Source organism: Marmota flaviventris, chromosome 9, assembly GCF_047511675.1.
Source record: "Marmota flaviventris isolate mMarFla1 chromosome 9, mMarFla1.hap1, whole genome shotgun sequence".
NCBI classification, from domain to species: Eukaryota; Metazoa; Chordata; class Mammalia; order Rodentia; family Sciuridae; genus Marmota; species Marmota flaviventris.
The window spans coordinates 60,430,747-60,457,337 of NC_092506.1; the positions used below are offsets into that span (position 1 = coordinate 60,430,747).

General features: G+C 35.5%; 1 protein-coding gene across 4 annotated transcripts in view; it reads left to right on the forward strand.

The window, feature by feature from the left end:
• Nup98 (nucleoporin 98 and 96 precursor) overlaps positions 1 to 26,591 on the forward strand; it is a 114,213-nt gene that overhangs the window by 31,397 nt on the left and 56,225 nt on the right. For all 4 annotated transcript variants that reach the window (XM_027942552.2, XM_027942553.2, XM_027942554.2 and 1 more), the window contains exons 11-14: positions 3,721 to 3,813; positions 11,766 to 11,906; positions 18,984 to 19,117; positions 20,422 to 20,609. In XM_027942552.2, the coding sequence (XP_027798353.1) occupies positions 3,721 to 3,813; positions 11,766 to 11,906; positions 18,984 to 19,117; positions 20,422 to 20,609 (556 nt within the window). The remainder of the gene's footprint in view (positions 1 to 3,720; positions 3,814 to 11,765; positions 11,907 to 18,983; positions 19,118 to 20,421; positions 20,610 to 26,591) is intronic.

The window sequence follows — 26,591 nt, forward strand, 5'->3', positions numbered from 1 at the left end:
TTGTGTGTGTGTGTGGTGCTAGGGGTCAAACTCGAAGCATGCTAGGCAAGCATGCTATCATTGAGCTATCTGTAGGCCATTTTGTGAGTTTTTAATGATCTTAAAATATACTAGAGAAACAATCATCCATTGGAAGGTTAATATGTTTTCACAGAAATTAGAACTGTATGGAAAAGATAAGTCCTTGTTAGGTACCAATTCTTAAATTTTTGTATTTGATAACCCCTTTTATTACTACATATTGTTTGCTTGCCGCTGGTAATGATTATAATTACATGCTGGGATTGTGGCTCAAAGGTAAAGCGCTTGCCTAGCATGCGTGAGGCACTATGTTTGATCCTCAGCACCACATAAAAATTAAATAAAGGTATTGTGTTCACCTACAACTAAAAAATAAATGTTTTAAAAAAATAATTCCATGTATAATTCTTTTTGGTTGTATTTTGTTTTAAAGAACAGCTTTGAACAGGGGACTTGGTTAGAATAGTTAAGATATATCTGGTTGACGTACTTGTTTCTTAAAAACCTAGAAGGGAAGGATACTTTAAAGGATCAGATGAGTGTTTCTAAGCTTTATTATTATTATTATTTTCAGTCTGTCATTTCCCTTTACCAAAGAACCTTTGTCAACCTTTATTCTCAATCACTTGATTTTTTTTCTCCCCTTCTGAAATAGGATCTTGGTGTGTTGCTTAGGTTGGCCTGCAAACTCTTGGGCTTAAGATAAGATCCTTCTGCCCTATCCTTTATTGGTAGCTGGGGCTATTGATGTATCCCATCAGGCATGGCTCATCATCTGAACTATTCTTTTTTGGGCGTGGAGAATAATGAGGATTGAACTCAGGGGCACTAGACCACTGAGCCACATCTCCAGCCCTGATCTCATCTGAAATATTAATACCACACATATACTGTATCTGTAAGTTCTGTGGCCTTTTGGAGGATCATAAATACTTGTATCTAAGATTTTTAGTTTGCTAAGAAGGAATTTACACTTCCTTTGAAAATGCATGTATTTTCTGGGCACAGTGACGCATACCTGTAATCCCAGCAGCTTGGAAAGCTGTGACAGGAGGATCGTGGGTTCAAAGCCAGCCTCAGCAACATTGAGGTGCTAAACAACTCAGTCCCTGTCTCTAAATAAAATACAAAATAGGGCTGGGGTGTAGTTGAGTGTCCCTGGGTTCAGTCCCAACACCCCCCCCCAAAAAAAAAAAAAAGAAAAGAAAATGCATGTATTTAATCCATTATGTCCTGTTATCCTACATATAGGACACCTGTAGAAACTTAAACTGCAGTTTTATAGGTTTTCTATGAAAGTTTACAGTTATTCTAAAATGAAAGCTATATTGCAGTATATTCATGTTCAGAATTAAATGTTATTTGTTTAGGCTATACCTGATGAAATAGGTTGTACTTTTAAATATTTAAAAAAAAATTTTTAATATTTATTATTTTTTAGTTTTCGGTGGACACAACATCTTTGTGTGTGGTGCTGAGGATCAAACCTGGGCCGCACGCATGCCAGGCGAGCGCGCTACTGCTTGAGCCACATCCCCAGCCCCTTAAATATTTTTTATCTTATTCCATGGTTGTAGATTTCTGATTTGGAGGATTTTTATTGTTTTTTTTTTTTTAAGAGAGAGTGAGAGAGAGAGAGAGAATTTTAATATTTATTTTTTAGTTATCGGCAGATACAACATCTTTGTTTTGTATGTGGTGCTGAGGATCGAACCCGGGCCGCACGCATGCCAGGCATGGCGTGCTACCACTTGAGCCACATCCCCAGCCCTGTTTTTGTTTTTAAATATTTATTTTTTAGTTGTAGTTGGACACAATACTTTTATTTATTTATTCATATGTGGTACTGAGGATCGAACCCAGGTCCTCAAATGCACTTGGCGAGCACTCTACTGCTGAGCCACAACCCCAGTCCCAAGGATTTTTATTGTTGTTGTATGAATGTATTCACACTCATGTTCACTGATTTGAAAATGAAAGGTCTCATTTTTATCTTACTTCTCTCACTACCTTATGTGCTGAATTTGAATTATCCTTAATTTTAATTTGTAAAATTGTTTTGAAATAACAGCATTGATAACTTGTCAGGAGAATCGGAGGAAGTGTGTGGTATAAACAGTGTAAGTTGGGACTTATTTTCCCTCCTATGGGTTTGAGGTAGTTCATGAATATCTTATTTTTTGATGTTAACGGGCTATGAGATCTTTTCTGGTTAAATTTTAAATGAAAAAGAAAAAGAATGTCTACAAGTACATTTTATTACATTTATTCATTCAAGAAAATTGGTGCTTGAGTAGGCAGCACTCCATTTTTATGGCATAGCTATTAGCACAATTCAAGAAAAGACTTAATGAATACATGAACCTTAAATGTGTTGAGGTTGACTTACTTAGATTTTAAAATGACATTAAGCATTATTTCAAACTATATTTTTCAACTTTTTTCTTGACCTCTTTCATGTGATAATTATATACAGTCATGACAGAATATAATATTCTCAGTGATACTGTTATTGATTCCAAAATATTCTCTAATCTCTGTTTTTGGGGCGGCTTATTCCCATCCATCACAATTTTTAAAACAAAATCAAGTGTTTTATGAACAGGGGTTCAGAAGTGAATTTTTTTCATTTATGATTGCTTTTTCTTTCATCCTTTATTTATGATAAGTTTATTAGTTGTTTTGTTGCTGTTTAGCTCCAAAAGGAATAATGAAGCTTTAGATGTATTTGAATAACAAAAACATAATAATAGCAATGCAATATAGGTATTTTGTTTCATACTTATGAATTTCAAAGGGGAATTAAAGGATTTTCTCTAAATGGCAAGCAGTACTGAAGGAGGATGGTTTTCCCAATTCTCCATCATCTCCAACAGTGAAATAAATCATTCCAACTCAAGATAAGTTATTCATAAGTTATCTTCTTTTTTATTATTTAATTTTAGTCATAGATGGACACAATACCTTTTTTGTGTGTGTGTGGTGCTGGGGATTGAACCCAGGGCCTTGTGTATACGAGGCAAGCACTCTACTGACTGAGCTATATCCCTGACGCCTTATTTATTTTTTGGGTGGTGCTGAAGATTGAACCCAGTGCCTCACACGTGTTAGGCAAGTGCTCTACCACTGAGCTACAACTCCAGCCCTTTCTCTAATATTAGCTAGCGAAGTCCTTGATTCTTCCTGAGTCAATTGAGCGTGATCTGCCACACATTATAGCCTATACCAGGTCCATCTGTTAAAACAAAAGCTGCTATAGAGATTTTTAGATTATTTTCTCTTAGTAAGAACCTTTAGGTTCAATAAAGTGTCTTTATTTGTTGATCGTCTTATTTTTTTTAGTGAGAGTTTGAGGGAATGAGTTTTTCTTCCTGTAAGTAAATGTAAAGCATATGTGTTGAATGGCTTGAGCCTTATAAAAGGTAATGCTTTCGAAAGCTCAGGCACATTCACTTTGCTTTATTGTTCAGTATTATCCTATGTTGTAGTGATATTTTGCGGCCAAAATGTAATTAAGTAAATATGAAGGCTTGTTTGCAGGTGTCAAAAATTTTAAAAAGTCATATTAGCCTATAATTTAGAATTTCTAAATATTGTTAATAATTGAAAGGATGCAAAGCTTAAAGTTGGGCTGCTCCCTGTAGGGAAAATTGAGTGTCTTGTTAAAATTCCAACCCACTCATTCTTTTGTCTTCTTAGGCTTTGGCACAAATACCAGCGGGAATAGTATTTTTGGAAGTAAACCAGCACCTGGGACTCTGGGAACTGGGCTTGGTGCAGGATTTGGAACAGGTAAGGATCTACTACCATGAATTTTACGACAGATTGTAACTTGGTTTTCTGATTGCTAGAACTTAAGAGCTTTGTCTGATCACATGCCTGAAATTAAGAGGCCTAGATTTTCATTTTTACAAATGGATTAGTAAGACGTTCTCAGCAGTTATATTTTTCCAGGCCCAAAATATTGGCACATTTATCTTACAAATAAATTCTACATTAATTCTGCAAAGTGTGGGATTTTTTTTCAGAAAAATTATTTTTTTTTTTAACCAAATGTTTTTCATTTAATAGCTATGGTCTATCTGGGATTTTCAGTATATAACATAAGAGTTGTCACTAAGATGACATGATTAACATTTAGTCTCCCTGTGTTAGTAACAGGGATTTGAGATCTAGACCTGTTTATCAAGTAAGCCCTAAAGTAAGCAGAGTTACGTAAGCACATGCTGAAATAATTAACAAATACTCAGGTTTTGCAGGGTTTGAGCATATCTTTCAGTGTTTTATTCTGATAAAGATCTGATATGTCACTCCTTTATCCATAATTATTTTACCATAATTATTTTTCAGTGCATTTGAACATATTTTCTACTTGCCCATCTGTTTTAAACAATTGGAAGGTGTTGTGGCCATAAAATAGATAAGTGTTTCTGTATGCAGAGTTAACATCTTAGTTGAACCTCCTTTTGTGCTATGAACTGTTAACTTTCATTTTCTATTTTAAATTAAAGTTAAAAATGCTGGTAAAATGTTTCAGCAGTTCAGAAATGAGAAGTATAAGTATTTCAGCTGTGAAGTAACAGCTGTTGAAAGTTTGGCATATACCTTGTTAGACTCCTTTGTATGCATTATTCAAGCATGCATACATAACATGTTTGTACATGTGTTTTATAGATGGGGTTTTGGATTATATTCTTATATGGCAACCATATTTTACATAAGTGTTTGTCTCTCTCTTTTTTTTTTTTCCTTTGGCATTGTTGGGGTTCAAACCTGTGCTAGGCAAGTGCTCTACTCCAGAGTTATATCCCCAGCCTTGTATGAGTGATTTTTAAGCCAAAGGCTGAGATACATTAGTTGGTTGTGATATTATTTTAGTGGGCTACAGCCAGGATTTTAAGAAAATGAATTGGAATTAAAAATTATTGCACACAGTAAGATTACTGTCCTTTCATCAGACTTTGTTTCAGTTATGCATGTGTTTTCCATTTCAGTATATTTCATCACTTGTGCCACAGTAAAATATATTTGAAAGAAACTGTCTTATGGTAGTATGCTGTTTATATGTTTATAGTGTGTATTTTTTCATTTTACAAGTTATCAGTTTCCTTTTTTCTTTTTGGTTAGTTCATATTTGATCTACCATATTAAAAATATATAATATTGATTTGTATTTGTGTGTGTGTGTGTATATATATATATATATATACACGCATAATTTACATACACCATAATTTATCTAACTTCTCCCCTGTTGGCAGATATTTCAGTTATTTGGTGTTATTAATCAAGTCCTTAATGCATTAAGACTTCTGTCATGTGATTTTGCATGTCTATATCTGTAGGATAGGTAAATCAGATTGGAATTGCTGCATTTGGAATATATGCATATTTTGAGTTTTGATTCATCTTGCTGATTTTCCTTCCAAAATAATACCAGTGATGCCTGATATAGTGGCATGTGCCTGTAATCTCAATGACTCAGGAAGTTTTAGGTGGGAACATTGAAAGTTTGAGGCTATTTGCATCAACTTAGCAAGACCCTATCTCAAAATAAAAAAATAAAAAGGACCAGGGATGTAGATCATTGGTAAAGCACCTCTGGGTTTAGTCCCAAGTACTAAAAAACAAAAAGAATACCAGTTTCCATTTTGCTAATTTTCTTTTTGTTTGTTTTCTGTGATGGGATGTTCTGACTAAACTGGTCACGAACTCCTGGGCTCAAGGGATCTTCCCCATCCTCAGCCTTCTGAGTAGCTGGGACTACAGGCATCTGTCACTGAAATTTTTTATTGGGCTTTCAAGTGTTTTCATATGTGGTAGTAGAAATTGATATAATTTAGTTCATACTTAACTGATTACTGGTAAATGTGGATATCCGTATGTAAGTTTATTGGCCATTCAAATTTTTTAGTTCTGGGCTGGGGTTGTGGCTCAGTGGCAGAGCACTTGCCTTGCACATGTGAAGCACTGGCTTTGATCCTGAGCACCAGATAAAAATAAATAAACAAAATAAAGATATTGTGTCCGTGTATAATTTTAAAAGAAATTTAGTTCTATTTTATAATATATGAACCTTGTTTCTTGATTATTTATTTATTAGTACTATGGATTTAGTCCAGAGGTTCTTTAACACTGAAACATATTCTTAGCCCTTTTTTAAATTTTCTATTTTGTAACAAAGTTCTCGCTAAGTTGCTTTAGGGCCTTGTTTAGTTGCTGAAGCTGGGCTTTGAACTTGGGATCCTTCTGCCTCAGACTCCCAAGATGCTGAAATTACAGGTGTGTGCCATGGCACCTGGCTTCTCTTGATTTATTTTTCAAAGTGCTTTATATATTGTGGATCTTAATGTTTTTATGGTTTTAGACTTTCATCTGTTTGTTTGTTTTGAGATGGGGAACCTTACCAACTTGCCCAGTTTGTTACCCAATTTGTGTGGTCAAGGAATCCTGTCACCTCAGGCCTCCAAGTAGCTGGGATTACAGGTGTACACCAACACACCTGGCTGAGCTTTTCAACTTACACAAATTCTACCACATAATTTTAAAGTAAAAACTGAAAACTTTTGTGTTTTTGGCATAGTGTGATCTAATACAAAGCAAAATACATCAATATTTTCTTCCAACCTGGGGAAAAAGTAGCCTTGGGGTATGGGCAAATTAAAGAGGAAAGTTTCAGTGGTAGTTTTGACTCTAGAAAGTTTATGAACATAAACTTAAGTCCTGGATAAGATGTTGTTCTAGTGTTGTGTTTTGTTTTGGTACCAGAGATTGAACCCAGTAGCACTTAACCACTGAGCCTTTTTTTATTTTGAGGAAGTTTCTCAATATCTCACTAAGTTACTGAGGATGGCTACAAACTTGAAATACTCCTGCCTTTGCCTCCCAAGTTACTGGGATTGCAGGTGTGCTTCGCTGCACTCAGCTAGTGTTTGTTAGAGATACATGTGCTGTTTAAAAGTAGGGTTATGTCTTGATAAAGCCATCTTGATAAAGTTGAAAATATTATATGTAAGTCAAACGTGCTTCTAGTATGTGTAACCTGCTGAATATCATAGATTAGCTTATCCTACCTTAAATGTATTTTTTTTTTTAATTTTTAGTGGTTCCGGTTATTGAACCAGGGCCATGTACAGTGACTCAAGTACTCTACCAACTGAGCTATACCCCAGCCAATTCTAACTTGAATGTGCTCAGAACACTTAAATTAAGACTACAATTGAGCATTGCCCGAGAGTATCATTAACCCTGGAAAATATTAAAACTCAGTTTTCAAAATATGGTTTCTACTGGGTGCCTATCACTTTTGCACCATTGTAAATTTAGTGAAAAAAGTCTTAAATTGAGGATACTGTCTATATTTTCACCCAAGCCCTTTTGTTTGTTATTTAACTTTATAGACAAGTTTTCTTCATAAATAAGTTTAATTTTTATGTTACTGTTATTCTTTACTCTTTGGTTTCTGGGTTTTGCTGATTAGGATTAACAATGTCTTCCCCTAGAGGACAAGATTATGCTGTGGTCTCCTATTCTATACTATTATAATAATCTAACCTTTTGATTTGTTTTAATATATTTGGTTTCTCCCTAAACAATTCTCCCTCACAGTGAGTCAGATTTTTTTTGTTGCTGTTATATATGTCTCATTCATATCTTGTCTATAGAAACTAAAAGACAAATAAAATCAATAAAGAATTTTAACCCACAACCTTAGCAGCAGTCAATTCTGAAAGGAAATGAGAATTGTGAGAGTTACCAAGCACAAACAGTTGAAATTCCTTGATATTACATTTACTAAGGCAGACTTGTTTTCTAGAGTATCCTGAGATACTCCTGAATTCTGCATTTCATGGTATCATAAGTAAACTAGTACTGTAGCTCTGGTCTATATTTCTGGAGGGCATTAGTGAAGTGGGTTTCCTTGGCAGATTCCTGTTTTGAGTGATAGATTCAAACTCATCCCTCAATCGAAGTAAAATTTCCTGTAACATTAGGTACTTCAGGATTAATGGACTGTACAAATATACAGATATTCAGTGTAGAAATACATAGGTTTTTTTATATGCTTTGATTTAGGTTACCAGTATTCCCTCCCATCCTTTGGTACTGAGGACTGAACCCAGAGGTGCTAATACTGAGCCACATCCCCAGCCCTCTTTTCATATTTTATTTAGAGACAGGATCTCACTGAGTTGCTAAGTACCTCACTGAGTTACTGAGGCTGGCTTTGAACTCGTGATCCTCCTGTCTCAGCCTCCCAAGATGCTGGGATTACAGGTGTGTGCCACCATGCCTGGCCAGTCTTAATATAAAGTTTTATATTAACTCTTGGCATGTAATATTTACCCCCATATGGTCAGACCAACAAACACTTATTAAGTCATAAGCATACCTTGTTTCATATTTGATGCCATTAACTATTGTTGCACAATCTATTGGACACCAGTTTCTTATTAGTTATTTAAAATAGTATTTGAAAGTTTTTTTTTTTCTTTAACATTTTCCATGAAGTATTATGATTGTCCCTACATCTATTAAGGTTGATTCTTAATTTAAGAGATACATGGAAAAGCCAGGTGCTGTGGTGCGTGGCCATAGTATCCAGCTACTCAGGAAGCTGAGGCTAGAGTATTGCAAGTTTGGGACTAGCCTGGGCAATTTAGTGAGACCCTGTCTCAATTTAAAAATAAAAAGGGGCTGTGAATGTAGCTCAGTGGTAGAGTGTTTTCACATCAAATGCACAAAGCTTTGCGTTTAATACCAGTACAACAAAAATTTAAAAGAGATAACACAGAAATATCTTCTATCTAAAGCTAAGAGATACCATAGATAAAAACGACTGAGCACGGTGGCACATGCCTGTAATTCCAGCACCTTGGAGGATCTTGAGTTCAAAGCCAGCCTCAGCAATTTAGTGAGGCCCTAAGTAACTCAGTGAGACCCTGTCACTAAATAAAATGTAAAATTGGGCTGGAGATGTGGCTCAGTGGTCGAGTGCCCCTGAGTTCAATCCCCGGTACAAAAAATAAAATACTATAACTATTTTGTTTTTTTCTTGAGTATTCTTGAACTTTATAAGGCCACTATAACCATTTTACTCCCCCATTATAGCTTCCTTATGACTCCCACAACTGATGGTAAATACAGCACCTTTTCTTCTGTTTTGTTTGGGGGTTTTTTGTTTGTTTTTTGGTACTGGGGATTGAACCCAGAAGTTTTTTACCACTGAGCTGAAACCCGGCCCTTTTTATTTTGAGACAGTCTTACCAAGTTGCTGAGGCTGTCCTTGAAATTTTGATACTACTGCCTCCGCCTTCTGAGACATTGGGGTTATATGAGTGTGCCACTATGCCTGCTTAGCACATTTTCTTAAAGATTTATAGTACCATTATCATATCATATATAACACCACACTTAGAATGCTTCTCAGCTTGTAGAGTATTAGTAAGTCCCTTCATTAAGGAGAAAGTACCATTTGTGCATAAAATAAGGCAGAGTTTGATAAAATATTTTTCCATTGGTACATAATAATCTGCCATCAGGCTATTTATTTATTTATTTATTTTTAAAGGGATTGGACCTTGGGGTGCTTAACCACTGACCTACATCCCCCCCCTTTTTTAAAAAAGAATTTCTGTTTTAGTTGTATATGGACACAGTACCTTTATTTTGTTTATTTTTTTATTTGGTGCTGAGGATTGAACCCAGTGCCTCACACATGCTAGGAGAGCATTCTACCACTGAGCCCCAGTCCCAGCCCCACATTCCTATTTTGAGATGGAATGTTGCCAGGCCTGGTCTCTCTTTGCACCTCTCAGCCTCTGGAGTCACTGGAACTACAGGCATGAGCCACTATACCCAGCTCAGTCAGTCCTTTTCAGATCACTGTAACCTCATAGTGCTTTTTTTATTCTTTTGAGAATTACTGAAATATGATGAGTTTTATGTTTCATATCTTTATCCATGGCTGCTGCAAAAATGAGGGAAATACCCATCCAGAGCAGAAATTTTTATCCATTTTATGTATTTGGGTTTCACCTAAATTTTTGTTTAGGGTTTAGGAGGTATTGAGCTACCAGAAAAAAATAAATCCTAAAATTTGTGCTGTAAACTAGTCTTATGACCTGTATCAAAACTGGGCTTTATAAGGTGAAATAATCTCATTACCACATTGTTGTCTTTTGCAGGGTTGCGTGAACCCACTGAACTGCATCCCCAGCCTTTTTTACTTTTTTGTTGTGAGATGGGGTCTGGCTAAGTTTCGTAGGGCCTTGCTAATTTGCTGAGACTAAACTCAAATTTGTGATCCTCACACCTCATCTGCTTGAGTTGCTAAGATTACAGGCATGCACCACCATGCCTGACTGTTAGGCAAGGAATAATTTATCCATTCATTATGTATTCTGTATGTATAAACTTTTTTTTTTTTGGTTGTGATCTCATGCCAGTTCCTATATTTTTTTTAACTCCCAAGTATTTTTCTTTTTTTTTTTCTCTGTGTCTTTTAATCAAGGACCTCAGATAAGTGCTATATCACTAAGCTATACCTCCAGCTTCCAAATTACAAATTTCTTTAGGAAAAGAATGATAAATTTCTGTAATAAGCCTTCCCTCTGGTGAAAATGAATTCATAGTCCAAGCTAAGTGTGGTGGTGCATACCTGCAGTCCCAGCAGCTCAGGTGGCTGAGGCAGAAGGATTGTAAGTTCAAAGCCAGCCTCAGCAAAGGCCAGGTGCTAAGCAAATGAGTGAGGCCCTGTCTCTAAATAAAATACAAAATAGGGCTGGGGATGTGGCTTAGTAGTTGAGTGTCCCTGAGTTTAGTCTCCAGTACATCCCCCCCCCCAAAAAAAAAAAAAACACACACACACACACATATACATACATATATTTATTTATTTGGCATAAATCCAGTCTGGTTTATGCCAAAACTTGAGTCTGTTTAATAACCTTATTGCAAGATATTTCTCTTTTTTGTAAAAACTGTTTTGTTTAGCTAAAGCAGTTTTCATGAGATGGTATATCTATCTTACTATAGAGTGATAGTTAAACCCTAAACCCTAGTTACAGTGTTAGGTGAATCTAGGTTTAATCCACATTTCTACCTTACTTTTTCTATGGGGGTGGGGGGGACACCAGGGATTGAACCCAGGGGCTCTTTATTTCTGAGCTACATCCCCCGTTTCTCTTATTTTTTGAGACATAATCTTGCCACGTTGCTGATGGATTCGCTAAGTTGCTGAAGATAGCCTCAAACTTGTGATCCTCATGCCTCAGCCTCCTGAGTCACTGGGATTACAGTCCTATGCCACTGTGTACAGCTCACTACCATTTACGTTTGTGACATTGAACTCATGTCTAAACCCTCAGTTTTCTCATCTGTAAAATGAGAATAATAGTTTCTACTTTAGGCATATTAATGAGTGTTTAGTGTGTAGCAGACATTTCTAAATGCTACACATATTTACTTATTTTAATCTGAGGATAAATATATAAGCAATATAATCTCACGTTACAGTTGAGGAAATTGAAGTTCAGAGAAATTAAGTAATTTTGCCTATGGTATATGTAAAGTATCAAGCCCAATGCCTAGCATAGATTTAGCATTTACCATATTAGCTGTTTTATTAAAATGTGACTAGTCATTTTGAAGTTTCCAAATGTGTTATATTTTTAAGTAACTGACCTGCACAACATTCAAAGGATCTTCTGTGGCACTTTTTTTCTTTCCTCTTGTCTCCATAGCTCTTGGTGCTGGACAGGCATCTTTGTTTGGGAACAACCAACCTAAGATCGGAGGGCCTCTTGGTACAGGAGCCTTTGGGGCCCCTGGATTTAATACTACGACAGCCACTTTGGGCTTTGGCGCCCCCCAGGCCCCAATAGGTAAGTGTCAGTCACTTTAGAAGGCTTTACTCAGTTTATTTCTTGCTAATACTTGCTGACTTGGTTTTCTACTTTACCCAGGTCGTATCCCTACCAGAGCAGTGTATATATGCCCAATATTAAATAATCATGTAGTATAGAGGGTTTTCCCTGTTTCCTCATTCCTCGGCCCAGTTACTCTAAGAAACAACTTGTGTTACATTTTTAATTTATCTAGTGTGTAATTAAGTTCATATCATTAAGTGATGTGCTATGTTTTAAGTCTATTTGAGAATTTAGCTTATTATTACCTCTACCTTTTTTGTTTGCTTTTTCCAGCATAACCGTTAAAACTAAACTTTGGGAATATAGTAAGTTTAGTTATCTATTGAAATATTTTACATACTTCATTCATTTGAATACTACTTTTCAGTTTTTGCAGGATCTTTGTTTTTTTTTTTTAATTAGCAGTGGGTGGGATCAAACCTAGGGTCTAAATTATGCTAGGGAAATGCTCTCCCACTGATTACATCTCCAACCCTTTGCTGTTATCTTTCTACTATATTTATTTCTCACCCAAGAAAACTATCTTATTTTTTAATTTAAATATCTTTTTAAAGAAAAACCTTTTCCACCAGAAATGGAAAACTGGTATTACCTGAAATAGAGTAATTGAGTTAGAAAGAAAAAGAGAAATTTGTTTGTATACCACTAAATTATTTCCTATACTCTTATGACATGTGCCACATTTTAAACCTTTGCAATTTAAGTTCAGTTCCTTTATACTTATTTTGTCAACTAGGTGATAGTGTTTTATCAAATGAGGATATTGGTGCCCTACCCTACCCTTCTCTTTCCCACAATCTTTTTCCCATCTTCATTGCATACGTTCATTCATTCTTGTGTGTGGGGGGGGGTGGGGGGCACTGGGGACTAAGCCCAGGGCCTTGCATTTGCTGGGAAAGCTATCTACCACTGAGCTATATCCCCTGCCTTATTTATTTATTTATTTTTGAAATTTTTTAAAATTGTAGTTGGACACAATATATTTATTTATTTTTATGTGGTGCTGAGGATCAAACCCAGGGCAAGCACTCTACCACTGAGCCACAATCCCAGCCCCCTGCCTTTTTTATTTTGAGACAGGATCTTGCTAAGTATCCTAGGCTGACCTGGAATTTCTGATCCTTCTGTTTCCTCCTCCCAAGTAACTGGGATTACAGATGTGTGCCACTATGCCAGGCTCTATCTTTGTATTTTTATTTTGGAAAAATTGATATGTTCTGGGCTGGGGTTGTGGCTCAGACGTAGAGTGCTCGCCTAGCAAGCATGAGGCACTGGGTTCCATCCTTAGAACCTCATAAAAAATAAAATAACGATATTGTGTCCACCTATTTCTAAAAAATAGATATTTAAAAAAATTTGATATGTTCTATCCTATAACTATTAACTATCCTCTGTTCTTTGGTTTAAAATAATTTAAAAGTTCACATGACCTGACCTTTGTTTTTTAATGACTTATGAAAACATTACCACCCAACCAGGTACACATTCCTCATACAGCTTTTTCCCCCTGGAATTTCTTCTTTGGGGGGTGGGGGGAGGCGGATTACTGGTGATTGAACTCAGGAGAGGTTACCACTGAGCTTACTTGGATTTCCCCCCCCCCCCCCGCCCCCGCCCATACTTTATTTTGACAAAAGGTTTTAATACATTGCTGAAGCTATCCTCAGCTTGTGATCTTGCTGCCTCAGCCTCCCAAGCTGCTGGAATTACAGGCGTGCAGCACCATGCCCGGCAGGATTTTCCCCTTAAATTTACTTAGCGAGAACTGCTGTGTCCTAAATTTTTCCTCTTAATTTCTTTCCTGATTTTCTGGAATTTATCTTCAAGTGAAGTACAATAAGGGAGTAAACTCTGAATGCTTAACAGGTCTGAAAATAACTTCATTTATTCCTCACAATTCAGTATTACAAAATTGTGATGTGAAAATTATTTATCCTTAGAAATTGACTTTACCTTTTTTGTAGTGACCATTATTGGCAGGACTGATGTCTGCTTTATTCTTGTAACCTGTTCCTCACATCCTCAAAAGCATTTAGGGTTGTCCTTTTGTCCTGAAAGTTCATGGTGTTTTGTTTAGACTTTTTCTGTTTTAATGTCTGTCAACTGTGTTTCTTTTTTTTTTTTTTTAAGAGCGAGAGAGAGAATTTTAATATTTATTTTTTAGTTTTTCGGCGGACACAACATCTTTGTTTTTGTATGTGGTGTTGAGAATCGAACCCAGGCCACATGCATACCAGCGAGCGCACTACCGCTTGAGCCACATCCCCAGCCCCTGTTTCTTTCTTTTTTTAAAATATTTATTTATTTATTTATTTAAGTTATTTATTATGTCAACTGTGTTTCTACTTTCTATGAGCCTTTTGATTGTAAGATTTCTTTCTTGTTCTCTGAATGTTCCTTTTTTAAAGCATCTGATTCTAGATACAGTTTTCATTGAAATGATATTTTTAAATTATTATTAAAATTTTCTTAGTGTTCCCCTGTTCCATCAGGATTTTGGGGGAGGCTTTTTTTGTTAATCTTTTTGAGCTACATCTTCGTCCTCTTGTATTTTTTCACTTTGAGACAGGGTCTTGCTAAGTTGCTGAGGCTGGCCTTGAAATTGACAATCCTTCTTCCTCAGACTCCAGAGATGCTGGCATTATGGGCATATGCCTACCAAGCATAGCTTATTTTTTGTTTTGATCCTAGTGTTTGATGATTGTTTCCATGAATACTTAGGAATAAAATACTAATTTAAACAACACTGTCAACTTTGTGTATTTGGGTAAGGCTTGTTTACCAATATTTCACTTTAGGTTATGTAGCCTGGAAACCAACTATTATCCAAAGGTCCTCTAAATGTTAGAATGCTAAATTCTTAGTTCTGGGATGATGCCATTATATTAGTTGTCCTTGTCCTTTCCTTATGTTGTCTTAGTTCTGTCATACTCTATGTTTTTGACCTATCTTTTGAGCATCGGGTTAATCAGGAGGATGATAGTAGATAGTTTTTTAAATAGACTATTCATTAATCTTTCCCTCCTATTTTCAGTCTCTATTCATCAAACCTGGTATTATTGTCCCTAATCTTCTGGGATTCTTCCATGGATCTTTCATACTCCATTTGACTCTAATTCCCTTTAAAAATATTCTAAGCTATAATTTCCTCTATCCTGCTTTGTCATTCCTTTGTCCACTTCTTTCCCCTAAAAATTTGTTAATATTTTCTCATCTGTTCATTTGCTTTTTAAAAAAAAAAAAATTTATAGTTGTTAATGAACCTTTATTTTATTTACTTATTTATATGTGGTGCTGATAATCAAATCCGGTGCTGCGAATAAAGCACTCTACTGCTGAGCCTACAACTCCAGCCCTTCTTTTTTTTTGTCGTGAGTTTATATAGATAAATTTTCCTTTTTTAAAAAACCATAGATTTTAATGAAGTATTTGGAGAGAAAAGGTAAATTAGAATTCTAATTGATCTCTGTGTGAACTTTAGAATTGTCTTTATCATTAAAGATATTTTGGTTTTATTTCTTTTCCTTATCTTTGGTTGTTTTCAGTAGAAGGAGGTAGTATAAATACTGTAATCCTGCCATTTTTTTAATGCCATTATACTTGAGCTCTCTCTTTTTTTTTTGCATTACAATTCTTAATACACCTTTATACCACCATTTATCATATCTCTGATTATATATAAGGTATGTTGACACCAAATTCATATCTTCATACATGTATTTTGTATAATGATGAGGGTCTCCTTCTACCATCCATGCTATTCCTCTTCTCCCTCCCTTAATACTGCCATTTTTACTTGGACTTTTTGACTGGTTTTTAATGATCTATATATTTTTCCTAAGCCAATTACAAGTTCCTGATATAAGAATTTAATATTATAGTTTTTATATTAATATTACTGTTCACTCAGAAGTAACTATTGATTTTAGAATGTAACTCTTTGTACTGCTGAATCTTAGTTGGAAGATATTTTAGAGCTTTCGTGAGTTCACCCTTATTGTTCCATCTGTTCAGGCTCATTAGACAACTAAACTAGCCTCCATAGACATTGCACCCAGTTGTGCTTCTTGTATCTCCTAAAGCTAAGAAAAACAAGACTGATATAATTCCTTTGTGGAACCCTATTATCTTTCTTCCAAATAAAACATCATGAGTTTCTTCTGTGTTATTAAAAGACTTGGTTTTTTTCTACTTTTTCCTGTACCTGTAATCATTTGATCACAATTTAGTCCTTTAAATATGTTTTTAAATTGTTAGGACAAGAATTGAGTATAACACAAGTAGTAGCTTAACCAGTGCTTGCTTGTTTATATTTTTGCCAACTTAATCAGCTCTGTTTTCTGTATTTTTTAATAATACTCTTAACATAAAGTTTCATATTTATAATATTTAAAAATATGTTTACACACTTTCCTAATTGTTTGGGTTTGTTAAAGGAAGTTTTGTTTTGTTTTGTTTTGTACTCAGGATTTACATTCAGGGGCACTCCACCAAGAGCCATATCCCTGGCCCTATTTTGTATTTTACTTAGAGATAGGGTCTCTGAATTGCTTAGCACCTTGCAGTTGCTAAGGCTGGCTTTGAACTCACAATCCTCCTGCCTCAGCCCCCCAAGCCACTAGAATTACAGGGGTTCACTACTTCGTACCCCCACCCCCTTTTTGAGCCAGTGCAGATAGTGTGGCCTATACTAATTATAATGTGGGATTAGTTATTAGTGGTCAAAGTTTTTTAAGTTGATAAATGGCTCTCAAGTAACAAAATGACTAATAAAGATTAATAAGAGTTCACTGAGTGCTAAGCAACTCTGAGACCCTGTCTCCAAATAAAATACAAATAGGACCAGGGATACCACTCAGTGGTGGAGTGACCCTGAGTTCAAATCCCAGGTACTTGCTTGCCTGTGGTGTCAAATTGGGTTTAGGAAGTTTCTGAATACAGATGATTTGTTCTGTGTTCTTTAAATTGACTTCTGAATTTCAATATCCTAAGCAAATTTGTACTCTCTAAATGTCAATATAGAATCTTTTAGTATTTAATGAGTATATCCAATCTAAAGAAAGTTTCATTTGACTAAAGTGGATGTACTCCTCCTCTATTTTCATTTATTTAGCTGTAGCTACCTATTCTTGTTTTTGTTGTTGTTACTGCAGTTGATTTTTTTTGGGGTGGGGGACAGTATCTAGGATTGAACTCAGGAGCACTCGACCACTGAGCCACATCCCCAGCCAAAGTTTGTATTTTATTTAGAGACGGTCTCAGCGAGTTGCTTAGCACCTCACTTTTGCTGAGGCTTACGTTGAACTCACCTCAGCCTCCTAAGCCACTGCGCCCAACATGATTTTGTTTTTTTCCTTCCATTTTGAGAAATTTCAAAACGTTTTGTTTTTGGCACTCCTTTAAGGTGAATTATCACAATATATTTTGACCTTAGCCTATTTCTAAATGTTTTTAAAGGGAAAAAAAATAATATTTTTTATTTCTAAAATGAGTTGTTATTTGTTTTTTAATTAGTATTTTTGGAATTATTTATCTTGCAAAGAGGTTTCTTCATCAGTCAGTGTGTTGTAGGTGGGTTTTTTTTTAATGATTTGAACAATTGTAGGTCATGAATATAGTCTTCATATAAAAGTTTTCTGCAACTGATAAAAAATATTTCTTATGAGAGAAGGGGCTGGAATGTGACTCGGTGGTAGAGCGCTTGCATAGCATGTGTGAGGCACTGGGTTTGATCCCCAGCACCACTTAAAAATAAAAAAATGAAATAAAGGTATTGTGTTAATTGACAACTAAAAAATATTTAAAAGAAAATAATAATATGTGAAAAATTATACTAGGTAGTCCTTTTTACCTTTTGATGTATTAAATGTAAGTAATAAATAAATAAGAATGTCTTAATAATTTTCATTGCTTGCATGCTGCCATCTTTGTATTTTTTAGTGCGCTGCCCCCCGCTGTCCCCCCAAAAAATTACTTTATTGAAAGGGGGATTTGCTGGGATTGCACCCAGGGTCTCGTGCATGCTAAGCACACACACTACCACTAAGCTATGCTTCTAGCCCATTTAAAACTTTTGTTGGTTTGTTTTTTTGCTTTTGGTGGTACTAGGGCTTGAACTTGGTACTTCATATTCTACCATTCAGCTGCATCTTTATCCCCTTTTATTTTTTTGTGACTGGGACTTGCTGCATTGCTCCTGCTAGCCTTGAATTTGTGATCTTCCGGCCTCAGCCTCCCAAGTAGCTGGGAGTATGGGTGTGTGCCACCACACTGGCTTAAAAAAAAAATTATATATATATACACACACACATACACACATAGGAATTTTCATTTATTAAATAATTAGATAATGTGCAGTGAACACTTAGGAATATTTCTGTTTTATTTCCAATTTAATTGAGTCCTTGGATTAAATTTCTGTAGTTGAAATTAATTGATTAAAAATAATCCCATTGACTCAGTAGTCCATAGCAGGAGAATCACAAGTTCAAGGCCAGGCTGGATAACCTAGTGAAATCCTGTCTCAAAATTAAAAGAACTGGGGATGTAACTCAGTGATAGAACATCCCTGGACTCAATCTCTAGTACTACTAAAAATTAGAAATAAAAATGATAAAAGCAGTACTTGATCTGTATCTTGTCATTCTTTCTTTTAGACAGATTAAAGTAGTCTTTAATGTTTCTATAGGGCAAAGACCATAACTTTTTATACTATTGTGCCATTGATAGTAAGGTAGATATAAAATATTTCTTCAAAATTGTTTTAATTTGCATTTTTTGGATTAATAGTGACAGTGGACACCTTCTAAATGAATTTTTATGTGTAATATTCCTTATGAAATTGGCTCTTGATGTCTTTAACTATGTTACTCGTGATTTTTTTTTTTCTGTTTTCTTTCCTCAACCAGTAGTGCCATTAGTGAATCTGAATATTTTGAAGACTATTATCTCCAAATAGAGAACTGCATTCTCTGCTATAAACACATTGTATCCTTGGACTGATATTTTTTCCCCTTTCTTTTTTTTGAAAAGCTCTGACAGATCCAAATGCTACTGCTGCCCAACAGGCTGTTCTCCAACAACACCTTAATAGTTTAACATACTCACCTTTTGGAGACTCCCCTCTCTTCCGGAATCCTATGTCAGACCCTAAGAAGAAAGAAGAGGTAAATTTTTTTTTCTTTTTTTTTGGGAGAATACTGAAAAAGAAGGTATTTATTCATTAGAGGTATCACAGTTACACACATTTCCTTGTAAAGTATATGCCGTGTTAGAGCTTTGTATTTTAATGTTTAACATCGCAAGTAAGTAGAGATGCAGGTTGTTAGCAAGGTGGGTTCTAGTGAGATCTGTCTCAAAATAAAATATAAAAAGGGTTGGAGATGTAGACCAATGGTAAATTGTCCCTGGGTAAAATCCCCAGTATCCTTGCCCCAAAACAAAATGAAAAACTAACAAACCTTAGCCCTGCCCTTCATTCAATTGATTACTCCATTTGTCATGTTGCCTTTCAGATACAGAAAAAATAATTCCTGCTGACCTAGGGAAAAGCATACAAAAATGTGTCTTTAGGGCTGGGGATGTGGCTCAAGTGGTAGCATGTTCGCCTGGCATGCGCGGGGCGCTGGGTTCGATCCTCAGCACCATATAAAATAAAATAAAAGATGTTGTGTCCACCGAAAACTGAAAAATAAATATTAAAAAAAAATTCTCTTTAAAAAAAGAAATATTGTCATCCTTGTTTTAAAGAATGAAACTGTTAGAAGCTAAATTCTCTTATGAGATAAATGGACAGGGCAAATTAATAATATGTGGTATTAATCCATTTTAATTATAAAGTGCTTTGCAAATCCAGTATCTCAGTGGCATTATTTATTCATATATTTATTTAGTACCAGGGATTGAACCTAGGGATACTTATTACTGAACCACATCCCTAGCTCGTTTTATTTTTGAGACAGCGTCTTACTAAGTTGCTTAGGGCCTTGCTAAGTTGCTGAGGATTGCTTTGAACTTGCAAACCTCCTGCCTCAGGTGTGTGCCACCACACAGTTTCTCCAGTAGCATTTTTAAAAATGTCAGACAAATTAGTCCAAATGGGAGCTGGGAGCTCAGTTACAGAGAAAAATAGTTCCATTCACATGTGTAAATACGTAGAATATTTGATGTTAACAGCTTTGTTTTAAGGGAGCTGCAACTTCAAGAGGAATCTATCAGGTATGCCAGAACTTAGGTTTGAATTCTGTCATCTGATTTTTTTTTTAATATTATTTATTTATTTTTAGTTATCAGCAGACACAACATCTTTCTTTGTATGTGGTGCTGAGGATCGAACCCAGGCTGCACGCACGGCAGGCGAACGCGCTACCGCTTGAGCCACATCCCCAGCCCTGTCATCTGATTTTTAAAGCCAGTGCCAACTTTTGAATTAAACTAGATTGTCCTTTGATGTTTTTCTTTTGTTTTTCAGAGATTGAAACCAACAAATCCAGCAGCCCAGAAGGCTCTTACTACACCTACTCATTATAAACTGACACCCCGACCTGCCACCAGAGTTCGTCCAAAGGCTTTACAAACAACAGGCACAGCCAAATCACATCTCTTTGATGGGCTGGATGATGATGAACCATCCCTAGCCAATGGAGCATTCATGCCTAAGTGAGTTTATTTTACAAACAATGTAAAATAAGATTATTTAAATTACTACAAATATAATACAGTTTACTTAAAAAAAAATGAGAAGAAAACCCAAGATATCACAGAATAAAAATGATTCAGTTACTTATGGTTGATGTAAAAATGTTTTGATAGATATGCTTCTGGTTTTACAAATGCACATTTTAATTTTGTTTTTTCCAGGAATTAGTACTCTTTTTCTTTGTCTCTTTATAAATAAATGGTCAGGGGACTGAGGCTGTAGCTCAGTGGTGCAATACTTGCCTAGCATCCAGTAGGCCCTCGGTTCTTTCCCCTGGCCACTATAAAACCAGCAAAGAAAAAAGAGGCTAAATTAAGAATCTATTTTTCTTTCTTTCTTTTTTTTAATTTCCCGGAATTGAGAATATATTCACAGATAAATAGAACCAACAATAAAGCACATAGACATACACACACAAAAAAAAAATACAGGAAAGTATGTAGAGGAGTTATTAATAAACTTTTCTCCATGTATATTCTGATAATCTACAGTAAAAAGCTGAAGAAAATTATACACCAAACCATTAACAGCATTTAACATCAGGAGAAGGAATATTAGGGTATTTGTTTTCTGGATTATTTTTCTAGATAAATAGCAGACACATAGTAGGCTTTTTAAAAAGAACATGTACTTTAATCAGAAAAACAATAAGGTGAGCATTTTTTCTTTTAGTAATCTTTGGATAACAAATGAGAATTCATTACTTACAATTCTTGGCTCATGAATGTTAATAAAATAAAAAAAAAAATACAAATTTTTTTCTTAGACATGTGATATACTACTATTCCACAAAAGGTGGAAAATCTGCTTTTACACATTTCATAGAATAATAGTGATTTATTATTTTGAAGGCAAGGAATCTGTATTAATCACAGGTATGTCCTGGTATTTTCCACACTGCTTTGCACATAGAATGTAAAGAGGGCATGGACACATTATTGTATCCATCAGATCAGTAGTTCTCAGGGCAATTTCAAGAGGTCTTATTAGGATTAGGGTGGGAAGGGGCATGTTTTATACTTTTTTTTTTTTTTCCCCTTCATATTAGGGATTGAACCCAGGGCTGTTTACAACTGAGCTACATCCCCAGTCCTTTTGATTTTTTTTTTTTTATTTTTAGACAGGGTCACACTAAGTTGCTAAGGCCAGCCTTAAACTTTCAGTCCTTCTGCCTCAGCTTTCCAAGTTGCTAGAATTAATAGGGATGTGCAACTGTACCTGGTAAAGCTGCTCTTATTTACTATTAATACTACATGTTTTCCTTGGTTCACTTCTGTGGATTTGCTGTTAACAGTTTTACTATACTACATGCATTTCATGTAGTTGATCTGTTCCTTTGTGCTTAATTTTCTACCACTCTGATCACGTTTCTTGGTCTCCTTTGCCAATTTCTGTCCATCCCAACCTGATTCCCATGACCTAGTCCTTGAACTCATTTTATCTGTGCTTACTTCCAGAGTGCTTTGATTTCATCTTTCTCCAAATATCATTATTATCTTATGGTTCCCAGATTTTTATCTCTAACTGAAACGTCGTTCTCCTGATTTATTTATTCATTTATTTAGGTAACAGGATTGCCTAACCCTTTTTATTTTTTGAACAGTCTCCCCAAGTTACATAGAGCTTCCCTAATTTGCTGAGGCTCACTTTGAACCTGAGATCCTCCTGCCTCAGCCTCCTGAGTCACTGGGATTACAGGCATATGCCATCACATTCATCTTCTCAAGATTCTTATGTTCAACCTTATTCTACATCTCCATTTAGATGCCAAGTAGGCCTTTATTTCAAAATTAGCATGTCTAGTACTGAACTCCTTAAATTCCATCTCAGTTCCTTTTCACACAGAGCCATCCCTATCTGAGGTAACTGCATTTCTCTCATTTTAGTCGGAAACTTTGGAGCAGTCTTCAACTTTTTCTCACATTTCTTATCCAAGCCATTAACATATCCTCCTTGGTTTTACCTTTAGTAATTACTCAGTATTTGACCAGTTCTCATCACATTAACAGTTATTACCCCAATCTAAGGTACAACATTTTTTGCCTGAATTACTATAATATCCTCCTAACTAATGTTTCTGCTTTTACCCTTACACTTTTGCTTTCAGAGATAAACATAGATACCACAGTGATCCTTTTGAAGAATAAGTTATATTGTATCACACTGCCTTCCACAACCCCAGCCACTCTGCTTTAATCTTACTGCTTCCTTGCAGTAAGATCCTTACTTTAAAAAAAGAACAGAATCATGAGAGAGTAAGATCACTCTATTTTAAAAGAACAGAATGGGCCTGCTATTGCCCCAGTTGGTCTCTTCACACACTTTTCCCCAGATATCCATATAGCTAACCCTCTCACTCTTTACTCACAATGAAGGCTTCTTCTCCTCAATGAAGGCTTCTCTGACCACCCTATACCCTTCCTGTTTTGTTCCTGGGGATTAAAAGTAGGCACACTTTGCCACTGAGCTACATCCCTAGCCATTTTTATTTTTTTATTTTGTGTCAGGGTCTCACCAGGTTACTTAGGTGGACCTGTAACTTGCACTTCTACCTCAGCTTCCCAAGTCTCTGGGATTACAGGTGTGTGCCACACACCTAGCTCCATTCTTGTTTTTGTTTTCTTATTCTTTTTATTCCTTTCATTTTATAATATACATATTATTTTATATTTGGTTTTTGTCCATTTTGTCCCTCTAGAACATAAACTAAATAGGCAGAGAACTTTGATTTTTTTTCTATAGTTCAGTGTGCCTAGAAGAGTTCTTACAATATGGCGGTTGACCCATAAATGGAGAATATATGAATGTGGCTTTTAGGAGATATTATAAGGAGATAATCTCACCAGTTTGCTTATAACTACTCATGGGAGGGAGGGGCTTAGAAATAGTGATCTTCTAAAACGGTGCTGTGACATGCCTATGAACCCTACTTGGAAGTCTGAGGCAAGGAGGATCATTTGAGCCCAGGAATTCAGAGCCATAACAAAATCCTGTCTTTAAAAAAGAAAAAGAATTGTGGTCATCTAATCCAAAAATCTTTCCAGTTTCTGCTGTCAGCTTTCTATAATTTAATACTATAATTCCTCTTATTCATGATATTACATTTATGGTTTTATTTTTCGAGTCAAGTGTGTTCCAGATATGTTAAGTGGAAATTTCCAGAAATAAGCAGTGTGTATGTGTGTGTGTGTGTGGTTTTTTTTTTTTTGAGATGGAGCTCAAAAAAAAAAAATGGAGATGGAGATAAAGCATACCCAGGACCCAGGTATGCTGTATCCTGGAGCTACATCTCCAGTTTGATTTGTTTATTTATTTTTTATTATTTTGTTGTTGTAGATGGACAGAATACCTTAATTTTTTTGTTTGTTTTTATGTGGTACTGGGACGAACCCAGTGCCTTATACATGCTAGGCAAGCACTGAGCCACAACCCCAAACAGCTTATAAATTTTCTAAGTTTCTGTTTTGAGTAGTATGAATAGCAATGGCTTAGGCCATTGTTAATTTGCTGAGGCTGACCTTGAACTTGCAATCCTCATGCCTCATTCTGATCCACTGGGATTACAGGCCATGTACCACCATGCCTAGCTATACTTTTTTTTTTAAATTACTTTTGGCAAGTCATGTTTTTAAAGTAATTATTTCACCTAATTAAAATGTCAAATTTATTGGAATAAGTTATCTAAAAATAACCTTATATTTTTTTATGTTGGTAGAATCCGTAGAGGTGCCCTTTTTTTTCAGTCCTAGCATTAATTATTTTGTGCCTTCTCTTTTTTTCAGTTTGGTAAGGAATGTACCAATTTAATTGGTATTTTCAAAGAACTAACTTCTAGCAGTATTGATGTTCTCTATTCTGTGACTGTTTCTGTTTCATTAATTTATATTATATTATCTTCATTAATACTTTTATTTTGTCTTAATTTCTTCCCAACCGTCCCCTTTTGTATTTGTTCTTTTTCTAAATCGATATTTTGGTCTTTGATTTTCAGTTTTACTTCTTTCCAGAACAGTAGTCCCTTTTTCTCCAAGGGGATTCAGTTTCTTTCTTTTCTTTTCTTTTTTTTTTTTAAAGAGTGGGAGAGAGAGAGAGAGAGAGAGAGAGAGAATTTTTTTTAATATTTATTTTTTAGTTCTCGGCGGACACAACATCTTTGTTTTTGTATGTGGTGCTGAGGATCGAACCCGGGCCGCACGCATGCCAGGCGAGCGCGCTACCGCTTGAGCCACATCCCCAGCCCCAAGGGATTCAGTTTCAAGACCTCCAGTGAATGTCTGAAACTGCAGACATTCTACCGAACTACTACAGAAACTGAATCTACAACCTACTACAGAACTGTATCTTTACTGTGTTTTTTCTATACATATATGCATACTTATGATAAAATCTAATTTATAAACTAGGCACAGTAAGAGATTAAGAACTAATAATATGGAATGATTAGAACAATGTACTGTAATAATTAAGTTAATATGTGTGGCTGGGGTTGTAGCTCAGTGGTCGAGTGTTTACCTAGCCAGGCACTGGATTCCCTCCACAGAACCCCACATTAAAAAAAAAAAAAAAATTAAAGGGGTATTTAACCAAAAAAAAAAAAAAAATGTGCCTTTGTTCTAGTTATGGAATTTCCATTTACTATTTTCAGACTGTATTATAAGTGAAACCACAAATAAGGGGGGACTCATAGATATCTTTTTGTTATTAATTTACGGCTTGCTTTAATGGCTCAATGTAATGTTAGTTTTAAATGTTCCATGTCTACATACTTGAGAAAGATGTGTACTCGGTAGTTGTTGGATACGATGAGCTTAAGTTACACCATTTGAATCATTAAGAACTTCTACATACATGCTACATACATGCTTAATTTTTAGCTAGTTTCCTTGGGTTCACATATCACAGGAAAATATGAACACTTCTACAATCTTCCTAACTTTATCCATTTTAATTTTTCCCCCCCCCTACCAGGGATTGAACCCAGGGTGCTTAACCACTGAGCCATATCCTCAGCCTTGTTTTTTTTTTTTAATATTTATTTATTTTTTTTAGTTATTGGCGGACACAACATCTTTGTTTTTTTTTTTTTTTGTATGTGGTGCTGAGGATCGAACCCGGGCCGCATGCATGCCAGGCAAGCACGCTACTGCTTGAGCCACATCCCCAGCCCCTCAGCCTTGTTTTTATTTTATTTAGAGACAGGGTCTCACTGAGTTGCTGAGTGTCTTGCTGATTGCTGAGGCTGGCTTTGAACTCAAGTTTCTCCTGCCTCAGCCTCCCAAGCTGCCGGAATTACAGGCAGGCATCACCTCATCTGGCTCCATTTTAATATTTATAATAAATTTTATAATGTTCCTGTATCTTCTATTTTTTACTTTTTTTTTAACCTTTTGAATTTTTATGTTGTTAACCTTATATAAAGCTTGCCATTTTAACCATTTTATGTGTATACATTTATAATATTGTATAATCATTTTCACTATTTCTAGAACTTTGTATCATTCCAAACAGAAACTCTGTATTCATTAGATAGTAGTTTCCTATTCTCTCTAAAACTCCAATCCTGGATAACCTCTTTATTACTTACTTAGTTTATAAATTTGCCTATTCTAGATACTTTACATTAAAGACAATCATATGTGTTTCTTTTTTTAAACGGTTTATTTATTTATTTATTTATGGTGCGAATCGAACCCAAGGCCTCACACATGCCAGGCAGGTGCTCTACCACTGAGCCACAACTCCAGGCCCACCTCATTTGTTTTTCTTGTCTGGCTTATTTCATATAGTGTGTTTTCAGGATTCATCCATGTAGAATGTAACAGAACTTTGTTCCTTTTTATAGTTGAATTATGTTCCATCGTATGGATATGCCACATTTTAAAAATTTATTCTTCTGGGGACGAGGGTTGTGGCTCGGCGATAGAGTGTTTGCCTAGCATGTG